Genomic DNA, 12867 nt, shown 5'->3' on the forward strand with positions numbered 1-12867 from the left:
TGCAGTAATAAATATAATACCTGTAGTCAGTATATTTTTCAAACAGTTCCATGCGTGATCTAAAATTCTGTATGCAAAAGACCTTCAACAGATAAACAATTAAGTTCAGATGGATGTTTAAGTATCCAAGGCCAATCACTAGTCACAAATTTAATCCAAAAGTTATAAAAAAGAATTGTAAACATTTGTACTCCAAGTAAATGCCTTTTCTAAAATGTTTTAGGTAAAGCGACATGATACATACTATAACTAGGCACAAAACACAATCCAAGCATTAATATTTTAAAGAATAAACCTTTAAAATACACTTGTTCATTCCTTAACCAGTCTGTTACTATTTACCTTAAAAGTAGCCGGAGATGCTCCTGGTTTTCTAATTGTTCATACCTCACAGACAGAACTAAGTAGCCAAGGGCATTATCATTGGAATAAAAGTTCTGGTGCTCCTAAAAAAGAGCCATAAGATGAAAACATTGGTTAGAGATTCATTCTGTTTAACAACAGCTTGCTGCACAAATCTGAAAATTAAAAACAATGCAGTCCATTAATAATATCTAATTGGAGTCTAACAGAAAATAATTTACTGATAGAGTGCTGGAAATATTAATTTGGAATAAAATAATAATAGGCCTGTATATGCAACCTTAGCAACTTGAAGATTATTGGTAAAATGTTTACAGACTATACCTGGTGGCTATGACATTAAAGTAATTTTAGAGTGGTTGGATAAGCTAACTTAAATCAGTTTGCATTCCTTGAGGCAAGCAGATATAGCTTTGCAGGAAGGGCTGGTACTACAATTGCTCTAATATCATGATTTAGACAAATCTCACAAAGAATTTCATTAGCAAGTGATGGTCATCAGTTGCTATGGAAAAGAAAAAAAATGCCATTCTAAGAAATACTCAAGCAATATTTTAGCATGCAGGGTAAAGATGGAGTGACACATTGAGTTAGGCATTGCAAGGCTCATTTCATTAGCCTAGCATATAATTGTTCATTTTAGACATATCAAGCAAAATGGCATTTGTTGATTAAATATGAAAATTATGTGGCAAACGGCATTTACCACTGATAGGGTTAACTGTTACATCTATGTCCAAAATGAACTGATTTATGTTACTAGGTGGGCTGTAGAAAATGGTTTAACATACTGAATGTATGCAAGTACAAAGTTATATATTTGATACTAATGACTCCTGCAGAACTTCATGCACTTTAAGGAAGGTTACATAGTCACTTTTGAGAAACAAAGACCAGGACAACTGGTTGGGGACATCTGGGCTGGAATTAAGCAGTCTGTGGCAAGATTTACGAGTCTCTGTAAAAGTCAAAGTAATTAAACTTATCAGTAAATATGTATGAATCAGTTACAGTTCTCCAAATAAAGAAAATATCCAGTCTTTTGATTTGCAAATAAAATGTTATCAGTCACGCAAAACCAAATGCAGGAATGTCCATGTATGACGTGCCTATATCTGTGGCCACATGTGCACATTCCTGTAACTATAAAAGTAAAACAAAGCATTTTGCTTATCAGTGAACGTGAATTTAAGTGAGAGCATTATACTTCAATTGTAGTTGTTTAAATTGGAAAGGCACTCGGGTTTTTGAAGTGAAAATAGATTTCTGTTAGGCATATAAAAGTAAATGGAGAAATGTTCAGGTGTTAAATGAAGTCTCTTAAAATATTTTGACTTATTTAAAATAAAAATGACTTTCAAATCAAGAAGGGACTTTATAAGAGTGTGTGTATATTGACAAAAAAATAAGTGGTTCAGTACAAATTTTCATGCGGCAGGAGCTCCAGTCCAGACAGTAACATGGCTGAACTTGGACATCATTTTAAAATGAATGATCATGCTAGTCGTATTAATGTGTTTGAAGTTACTACAGAAGATTAAACAAATTATATTTTGAAGATGGAGATGCATTATTTAATTAATGGTTTTCCAGATAAAACACTGTGTTTAATGCATGGAAGGGGCTAGAACCTATACATTGTTCTGTAGTTTGGTAGCACCAACTAAACAATCTGGAAAGCTATTAAAAGAAACTGTAGAGGTTTTACAGAAATATTTGAACTTCAGAAACATGATAACTGAAGACTGATGCAGACTTTGTAAGAAAAATCAAGTGAGGCATGAAGGCATTTTTGTATATTTCATCAAGTGGGCTAAACATGATGTGAATTTTAGCTTTTGCAAAGGATTAATAGATACTCTGAATGATAGATTTGTATGTCATGTAATATGAAAAGAAAGAACACTGGACACCTGAGAGAGAGCATTAAACAAAGCAGTATCAATGGAAACAGCAGGCAGATAGCTCAGAGTTGTAACAGGTTATGCTAGAGTATGTTATTAATGGATCTATATCATTAAATCCAAAACCACCAATACTGATGAAAATTATTCAAATTTCAACCTACCAAACTGAACTACAACCACTGAAAAACCTATAACTGTAAGTCCCCTACCTCCAAATACCCTGACTTACCTGATCTATATAATAATCATACTAAACTGCACAACCCTCCCTGATCCCACACTGTATCCCAAAAACTCCCCTCTCAGTTCTTAAACCTAAACTTCATGTTCGGTCCCTAATGCTAAGACTCCCCTCCTGCTCTTTAAACCAAAACTTCCCAAGCACTCCCTAATCCTATGACTCCCCTTCTGTTCCCCATGCCTAAGCCTGCCCTTCTACTCCTTAACCATAAAATTCCCAACAATTCCCTAACCTTAAGTTCCTCCTCCCTAAACCTAAATTCCCCAATCAGTCCGTAACTTAACTCTTTCATTCCACTCCTCAAATCTAACACTGTCTTTCCCCTACACCTAAATCCCCTCTCTCACTTACTGATCCTAACCATAAGTCCTCAGATAGCATCAAAACTGAATGGCAAATACCCATTCATACATTTACACTTATTAACTGCTGCAAGCACTAATTGTAAAACATACCGACTGGCCACCAATAAATCAACATTCAAATTAACACAGTTTTGCAAACTGCAGCAAAACTTACCTTCAATGAAAAATGAATCAAAGAAATGGACTGTCTAATAATTATCTTAAAACAGGTATGTGTTAGGTGTGGCAAACTGTTATACAAAACTATTATGTGATGGTTTAAACAAAAGAATATAGAAAATGCCATAGAAAGGGATTCCTTGAGAACCAGGCATAGGAACACTTCCTATTACCTTTCCCTAAGTGGGTCAAATGAAGTTTAAAGAAATACTTCATGGTGGACATCTGACCAGAATGTCAAATAACTAGTGATCAAGATAGATTAACAAGGGAAATGACTAGTTTCACACACCAATAAGGACAACAAGCTAGACCCTTGAATGAGACTGATAACAGAAAATAAAAACAATCATTTTCATACCCAAGATGATGACCAAACTCAAACAACACTAATAAATGTCTAGTGTTCAATATTTGGTGAGAATCAAACTCAAAGTCATGATAGAGGGACATTAAATGAGTTTTGTGGCTGCTACTAAAGTCTAAAAACCCTTTAAGCAAACCAAGAGTCATATGTGTTTTGAATATGCAGAAACTAGAGGCTGTCCTGATCTATATAGGGATATAATTCCACAGTTTCCCAGTCCTGTAATGAAAAGAACTTTTCCCTAAAGTAGACTGCCAGAGTGACATATTTACAAAAAAAAATTCTGGTGGTACCCTGGCTGTGCATTTGAATGGCTGATAATGCATTTATATACAAGGATCAGCTGTGCTGTAACCAGTCTGTAATGCAAGGAATACAGACAAAGCCATTAAAGTCTATTTCTGTAATTGTAATTCTTAACACCATCAATCTTTTTTGTAAAATACTTCTGAATTCACTCCGGTCTGGATATTTGGGCACAGTTGGAAATGCAGGCAGCACAATTTTTGTATGTGGTCTTACTACAGCCTTGTAAAAGGATATTAACATTCTTTCATCCTGACTAGAAACACTATGTAGAAAGTCTCTAATAACAGAATAGGACTTTTTTATTATAAATATTAAAATTGCCGTTATATTTCAGTTTACAGTCCCACCGCAGACCTAAATACTTGGATTTTGCTCTTGCTACTTGTAAAAATATTATCCACGGCATAAGGAAAACAAGGATTATTCTACCCATAGTGCAACACTTTAGTTTTGGAAGGCCACGGTGGTGCAGTGGTTAGCATTGTCGTCTCACAGCAAGAGGCTCTCTCGTTTGATTCTTGGCTGGAGTGCCTTCTGTGTGGAGTCTGCATGTCCTCCCCATGGTTGAGTGATGTTTAAAGACATGCAGGTAGGTGTGTGCATGAACGGGTGTGCCTTCTTTGAAGGTTGGGCATCAGGCTGGAATTTCAGCAGCGTAAAAATCCCCTGCCAATCATTAGTGGACTGGAGTTCTGCACCCCTAACCAGAAAAAGCCGAAAGACTTTTAGTGCAACACTTTAGTTTTACTGGCATTAAATAACTTGTTCTTATTTAAAGACCATAAGTGAATAGTATCCATAAGCCATGATAATTAGCCTGATCATTAACAGAGTTACTAGTGACCTCAGTTTTATTAGTATCATGTGCAAATGTGCTGAGTAAAATCTTGTTGTAAGATGGGAAGACACACGTAAACCGATTACACAAAACAAGGGTCCAGTAACAAAACCCTGAGGGACCACTGCTGCAACCTTCCTTTCTCTAGAAATATTATCTCAGATTTTCACCTTATGTGTTCTCTCAGTCAGCCAAGTAACAATCCACTTTTTATATAATGGTTGATTCCAACATCTAAATAATTTTATCTTAATTTCTACATGAGGAACACAGTCATATGATTTGGCCTGGTCCAATTAGATAACATCAAAAGGTAAGCCCAAGTAGACTGATTCCCAGATATTATTGTAAAAACTTTACAGTTTAGGCAGACAAGATCTCCCTTGGGCAAACCCATGTTGAAAAATATCCAGTGTTCTTTTTCTAGGGAGAATAAAAGTATTTCAAAGCATTTGTTGATAGTACATGTAAGAGTAACAGAGTGGTAACAATCTAATCTATAGGTTTTACTGACTTTGAAAAGGGGAAATACTTCAGCTGTTTTCCATGTCTGTGGAATAAACCTCTCCTGTTAACCAAACTGATATTACAAGCATAGACAAGATAACAGAAATTTGGGGCAAAAAAATAGTCTGCCAGAGCCAGCTGCTCAGTACAGTTTAATTACACGTACTGCAGAAAGCAATAGATCCTAAATTACAGCAACCTACATGATGTGGTCACAGCATTCTTATAGACCAATATCCCCATCAGTGAAGATGCAAGATACCTCCAATAGACAGCTGTTAGGCCTAGCCAAGTCATTGCTTCCTGCTCAACAGGATCACTGAGCTGCTGTTGTAAACAACTATGGAGGCCTCTTACAGACTAAGTGATAAAAAGTGGAGAATGCATCTGATTGTAAAAACAGTATAACTACTATTGAAGCGAGTAATGAGAATGTTACTGTCTAAAAACAAGCACTCTAAAGCTATTAACTAATGTTAAAAGATAACTAAAGAAACCAAATTATTATTCACAGTAAAGTTAATATGCATAACTGATTGAGGACATTCATACAAATGCAATGTTTTCACTAGATAAAAATTCCTTTTATCTGAAATCATGAATCTGCCTCTGCTGTAATCTATGCTGTTTTTGTTTTATACTGTACATAAAATAAAAAAGGAGGAATGCTGTGCCTTTGCAATTTTGTTATACGCATTATGTCAGCATCCGTTCTTGCTGGACATATAATCTGATTAGAGGTCACTAAAAGTTAAATGATGCAATGAACTACATGTTTGCTCCCTGTGTTTATTGTTTTACAGCGAATGTACATTAAAGGCAAGTACATGACATATGATATAAGCATAATGCAGACAGTTGCTTCAGACTTATTGTTTAGAAAGCTTTGGTCACTTTGTGAGTTCAAAACTAACTTCTGAAAATAAGTATGAGGATGAATGTTAATTGAAAGTGAAACAGAATGACTAAGGTGATGCTGTGGTCCATGGATTCCAGGTACCAGGACTTGCTGTTTAGCACATACTTTACAGGCCTGATTTTCATGTACAAAGCTTATGCTGATGGCTTCCTAAAACAAAACCTCTGATTGTTGCTTGAATCAAATCATTTTAATACTGATAATGATAATTATCTGCATGTCTTTAATGAATTATAGCATAATGAGATTCTGAATATAAAACAAACTGGCCATAAACTAGAACCCCTTGCCACATGAGATGAATTGTAATCCTTCCTTAAACAGTTCTGAGAACACCTACTCATAATTCTGCAGAAATAAATGGTAAACAATTATTTCTGGTTGCTTATAAATGTTTAAAGTTTAATACCTTGGTCTTTTAGTGAGCAGTATACAGAATGAAAGATGAACCTCTTAACAGCGATGTGTTATAGTATGTAATCATAAGAAATTGTCTGCATGTGATCAGAGTTGAATGCTAATATTTCAAAAATATAAACCTAAATAGACACAGCACCATTGGATCACCTGCATTATGCAAGTTTTGTGCATTTAACAAAGATCCTTGAGATAGCCACTGACAGTTCAAAACATTTTTCTTGCTAAGGGCAGGTCTATTAGTTCTGGGCTGGATTACCATCTTTAACAATAGCCATCTAAAAATAGAAAAATATTCTAATCAGTGAATGAAGGAATGAAAATAGAAATATGTACATATTGCAATGCAGTGGCTCTTCTTAAGGGCAAAAGGAATACAAGAATATTAATATTTATTTGTTTGTGTTGAAGAGGAAAGTCCAACTGGGCAGGAAAGCCCATGCTCAGTGGAGACCCAGGAAGAGAAGCTCCATGGAATCAATACTTTTGCATAAATTTATAGCCTAAAATATAGAAATTTTTCACATAATAAATATTTACAAAGACCCTAACTTAGAAACAGAATTGTTTAACATATTGTTAAAATAGATTATGCTTTTGCACGATAGTACAGTTAACAAATATTCTTGCATGAATTGTAGAATAGATTTTGGAACAATTTTACATAGCATTAGTTCAGTTTGTGAAGCTGAATTTCAGTAACAGATATGGGTATGGTAATTGATAGGCATGAATATTATTTGCACACACATGGTGAGAGTGGAAAATCAATCTATTCTTAAGAATTAAAAAAATATTTATCAAAAAACAAATAGTTACAGAAGTAAATTGTAGTATACTGGAAGAGTAATCCCTATGGAGATTAATTAAACAGAAAATTTGAATGGAAGAGTGTGAAGGAGAAAGAAAGAGTTAGATGGTGAAGGAGGGTATAAAAAGAGATGTTATGAAGGGAGGAGAGGAGAGAAGTGTGATTGAAATAATCTCTTTATAAAGGGTCTTTAAAGGATGGTCTGTCAGAAGTAACCATATAGTTTTCATGATTATGTAGGCTAGCTTGTCCAGGTGTGGAACATGTATAAAGCAAGGTATCATTATGATACTTATTGATTTGTTGTTAATTTGAGGTGAAAGGTATAGAATTCCATAATTTTGAAACAAAGTTGGAGCATAAGGAGTCCCCTGCCTTGTTGATGGACCTAGTGTTAAGCAGGAAGGATATGCTGCTAAAGCATGGGTCTCTGGTAAAGGAGTATATATTGCAGTATGTTTTGGAGGGCAAGGAATTTTTCAAGCATATACATGTTTGCTGGTCATAACTAATTGGGAATAGGATATGTAATTGAGCAATTATAACCAGTGTAGCTCTCTTAAGGCACTACAAAGATGGAATTTGTATGGAGATATTGCAGCAAGTTAGTTATTTTCTTACAGTATGTTTCTAGTTTTGTTTTTTTTTCAAGTTTTTTAAGATTAGCAAGAATAGCAGGTGCATACATAACAGATTGGAGTAGATATATTCTGGCATTTTCTGTAAGATATTGCTTAGCCTTGTAGATGGAGCCAAGTTTCATGTGTGTGTGTGTGTGTGTGTGTGTGTGTGTGTGTGTGTGTGTGTGTGTGTGTGTGTGTGTGTGTGTGTTGTCTGTTTTTTAATGTCTATTAGGACTCTCATTAACTTGGTTTGAGGAACTGCTTCACTTTTAGTGTTTTTGGTTGAGTATATATGGAAGGTATGTTTTATCATCATCAGGCCAATCATCTCGGGCACTTAATCTCCATCACCTCTGGCTTCCATGACTGCTCTGCCTTCACTTTCCAGGTTTCTGTACCATACAGTAGTCTTGGTCACACCTCTATTCTGTACACCTCATTTTTAAGCTTCTTTGACATACTTCTGTCATACACTACCCCTGAGACTCTGTGCTTTCTGGCTGCAGTCTCTCTGATTCTAGCTTTGAGCTCCTCATTCAGACTTCCTTTCTCCTCATCCACCCCTCCCAGGTACTTGGAAGCTGTTAAATTGTTCCACTGTTTTCCCCTCTATCTCATTCCTAAGCTTCTTCTGATTTCTCCTGTTTCCTACCATTACTACTGTCTTATCTGTACTAATTTTCATCCCATGTGCCTTCAGTCTTTACATTCTATTCAAATCCCCTAGCATTTGCTGAAGTTCTTTCTCAGAGTCTGCATGTAATACCACATTGTTTGCATACAGCGACTTTGTTGATCTGTCCTACTACCTCTTTGCTAAAGTAGTTCATCACCAATATGAACAGTGGGATCAGAGCTGTACCTTAACGTGTACTCACTTGCACTGGGAACCCTTTCACAAGTTGGAACACTGTACTTTTGTCATTGGATCCTTATACATAGCCTGCGCTAATTCTACCAATGTAGCTGAGACTTTGAGCCATAGTAGGACTGCCCAAAAAAGCTTTCTTTGGAACTTGTCATATGCTTTCAACAAATCTAGAAATACATAGTGGGACCTTTTCCTCATCACTAGCTTCTTCTCAAGTATCTGTCTCAGGTCTGCAGACATCAGGTCAGTTGTGATTCATCCAGATCTCAGTAAGTGGAAATTACCTATCCAAAATTCTATAACCGAAAAGGAGAATTGTGTGACTTCTTTAAATTTAAGAGAGTTTAAGGCAGAAAAAGTAAAATTGCAAACTGTGCTTGCTAGTATGTCCTGACTGAACTGTCCATCAACATAGCTCATCTTTTTCCCCAAACATTAATGGGTAGGGAGGAATATGGTTCTTGTGAACTTAGGAAGATTAGGTTAATGTAAGTACCCTAAAGTTTGTTCATCAGAGGAACTCATATGGATTGTTTGCAGAATGGGACAGCTCAGCGTGGAACACATAAAGGAGGCTACAATGAACATGCAGCCAACAAAGGGCAGACACATCAGGGGAAAAACAGAAGACACAAATATGTTGTGGAAGGAAATCCTGATAAATATCTCAAATGTCAGCACATGGCGGCATGCAGACAGATACACGTTTGTGTGAAAATCTGAGGAAGGGCTCAATACCCCTGCACTATGTTCTGTGAAAAGCAGAAGCAAGGTTAAAATGGCTTCTTTTAGTTATTGAATCTAGTCATCAGAGCACAAAGTCTATAGGATTCAGTTATTCCGGGGATGAGCATTAGGAATACAATGGAATTTATAACCTTTTACAAGTCTAATGAAATGAAAATTTATGGCTGGCAAGCACATTGAAAAAGTCAGCTTTATCTAAAGAAATGATAAATGTGGAAGGTTGATTAATGGAAACAGATCAAATGAACATCTCCTAAGGTACACCCACTTAACAGATTAACTTTGAATAAAGCATTTAAGCTTATTCCTAGTCATTTCACATACTATGTATCTGCATCATTTCACAAGTAGGTGTCTGCAGTTTTCTTCTGTTTCTGTCTGCGTGCAGATTAAATCTACCCCGAAAATGTTTTCCCCAATTTTCTTACATCCCATTCTATGCCACCAGAAACTCAGCTACACTGATTCTAGCCAAATGAATCTTTTTGTTTCGTTTATGGAAAACTGGCTTGGAGAGTTATTTGCATACTTTCTGCCCCAATGATGATACAACATGGTAGTACTATGTACTAAATGACCAGGAAGACATCACATAACATACGTAACAGTATTTGCATGGCAAACTGGCTTGGAGAGTTATTTGCATACTTTCTGCCCCAATGATGACACAACATGGTAGTACTATGTACTAAATGACCAGGAAGACATCACATAACATACATAACAGTATTTGCATGGCAAACTGGCTTGGAGAGTTATTTGCATACTTTCTGCCCCAATGATGATACAACATGGTAGTACTATGTACTAAATGACCAGGAAGACATCACATAACATATGTAACAGTATTTGCATGGCAAACTGGCTTGGAGAGTTATTTGCATACTTTCTGCCCCAATGATGACACAACATGGTAGTACTATGTACTAAATGACCAGGAAGACATCACATAACATACGTAACAGTATTTGCATGGCAAACTGGCTTGGAGAGTTATTTGCATACTTTCTGCCCCAATGATGATACAACATGGTAGTACTATGTACTAAATGACCAGGAAGACATCATATAACATACGTAACAGTATTTGCATGGCAAACTGGCTTGGAGAGTTATTTGCATACTTTCTGCCCCAATGATGATGCAATATGGTAGTACTATGTACTGAATGACCAGGAAGACATCACATAACATACGTAACAGTATTTGCATGGCAAACTGGCTTGGAGAATTATTTGCATACTTTCTGCCCCAATGATGATACAACATGGTAGTACTATGTACTAAATGACCAGGAAGACATCACATAACATACGTAACAGTATTTGCATGGCAAACTGGCTTGGAGAGTTATTTGCATACATTCTGCCCCAGTGATGATACGACATGGTAGTACTATGTACTAAATGACCAGGAAGACATCACATAACATACGTAACAGTATTTGCAAGCTGCTTTTGTATAACTGAAACCCAATACTATGGCCTAGATGATATGACTGTAAAGAGAGGAGAGGGAGCTGATATACCTCTGATAACTGTTCCATATGACTGACAACATCTCTTTTATGTTTATATGTTTTGGTCTGTCTTTTTTGTTCCAAAGACTTGCACTCTTGTTCTCAGAGAAACCACTCCCCAACCATAGTCTGAGGCATCCATAGTTACAGACTGGGTTGGAGCTAGAAAAGAAAATGGAAGACCTGGATTCAGATAAAATGAATCTCTTTACCAAATAGTTCCCTTTTTACAAATCCCAAAAGTGGAATCTAGAATGGCAGAGGATTTTGATGTTAGGACCATACAAACTGTAGGCACCATTGAATCTTTCTCATGTGGAATCTGGCTAAGGGAATCTCAAGTATCATGGATGCCATGATTCATAGTATCCTGAGATATTCCCTTATTGAAGTCTCAGACTAAGGGAAAAAACTGAAGGGCAAGAGCTAGATACAGATCTACTTTTTTCTTTGAACTCAGGTATCTAGGAGGCACCCCATGAAAACCATTCTGTGGGAAGGAGTCAAACAATACTTTTGAATTTTCTCCTAAAACACAGTCTGTGAAGATCTCTTTCCCAAGTGAGAGATTCCTAACATTTTAAAAAGACAACTGTCCAGATTTGCATAGAATGCCCAGTTTTTTTGCCTAACAGTTTTGGTCTATTCTTCATAAAATCTGTGGTTTTCTGGCACATAAATGAGGATTTAAGTCATTAAATAACAACAGACATTTGAGTTTCAGACTTCATAACCTTCAGGAAATACATATAAATGCAAACGCTGTTATTCTGGTATCTTTTTAAAATGCAAAAGCTGCTATTTTCGTAACATTTTAAGATTATAAGAGCAATATTTAAAATCTGTACCCATTTTTGCACCTTTGTCTCCCCATTATTTTTGTCTTAGTTAAGATTTATTCTGCTGAGAGGTTGAGAGGTATGTAAGTGAGTGATCTAACTGAATACCTTACAGTCTGCAATGGAGCTAGACACTTAACACCCTAGGGACAGTGGATAACATAAAGGTTAATGCAGAGAACTGAAAGTGTAACCCAAATACAGAAAACCTTAAAAAATGCTTGAAATCTGAGGCATGTATATGAATGTGTAATGACTGGCTTAGTTTCTGGTGTGACAAGAAGGAGCTCTAATATCTGTCAGCATGGGGAGACATGACTGACAAACCATGATGCTGTGCCAGAAATGGTTTGCACTTGTCAACACTTGTCTTCTGGATATTAACAAAATCTTTATCTATCCCCTTTAGTTCCTTTTTTTTTAGACTGTGATAAGTTGCTAAACCCTCCAACATAGCAAAAATCGCTCATGACCATCTAAAGGTACTGCTGCTCAGTTCTAGAATTTAAATAAAAAACTGCTCGCCCTAGAAGCACTCCTCACCCTGGAAAATGCAGATATATGTGCAGTTATGGAAACATGGTTCAGAACCATGGAGAGCACCCTGGCTATCAAAGGCTACGATTCATTTCATTTCATACATTTTGATCACCCTCAGCTCAGAAGAAACCAAAGGGAGGTTCCCACTGTTCATAAAGGATAAGTCCACCACTAGACTGGTCATGCAACATGACTTGCTCCATGACCAACTAATCATATGTGCAACACCCCTATCATATTCTTGCTAGCTACAGATTTCCTAGAATGAGTCTGGAAAACCACACCTCCTAACTAAACCTACTAGAATCACTTAACTTTCAGCCTAACAACATACTTATGGGTGACTTCAACTACCCCTCAATAAACTGGGAATCTTATATGACCCATAATTAACTTGCTCAGAGGTTTTTAGACTTTAACAATGCAAACATCCTGGATCAACTAGTTATCTCCCCAATTAGAGGTACAGATATCCTAGACTAGGTACTCATGAACATTGGGAGATGCTGCTCCCTCCCATGCATT

The 12867-nt window shown here is 36.4% G+C and overlaps 1 protein-coding gene across 4 annotated transcripts in view; it reads right to left on the minus strand.

The window, feature by feature from the left end:
• LOC122808798 (rap1 GTPase-activating protein 1-like) overlaps positions 1-12867 on the minus strand; it is a 1319062-nt gene that overhangs the window by 574337 nt on the left and 731858 nt on the right. For all 4 annotated transcript variants that reach the window (XM_044079845.1, XM_044079848.1, XM_044079846.1 and 1 more), the window contains exon 8: positions 343-446. In XM_044079845.1, coding sequence (XP_043935780.1) covers positions 343-446 — 104 coding nt within the window. The remainder of the gene's footprint in view (positions 1-342; positions 447-12867) is intronic.

Source organism: Protopterus annectens, chromosome 8.part0 (assembly GCF_019279795.1).
Source record: "Protopterus annectens isolate FY-2018-M chromosome 8.part0, PAN1.0, whole genome shotgun sequence".
NCBI lineage: Eukaryota > Metazoa > Chordata > Ceratodontiformes > Protopteridae > Protopterus > Protopterus annectens.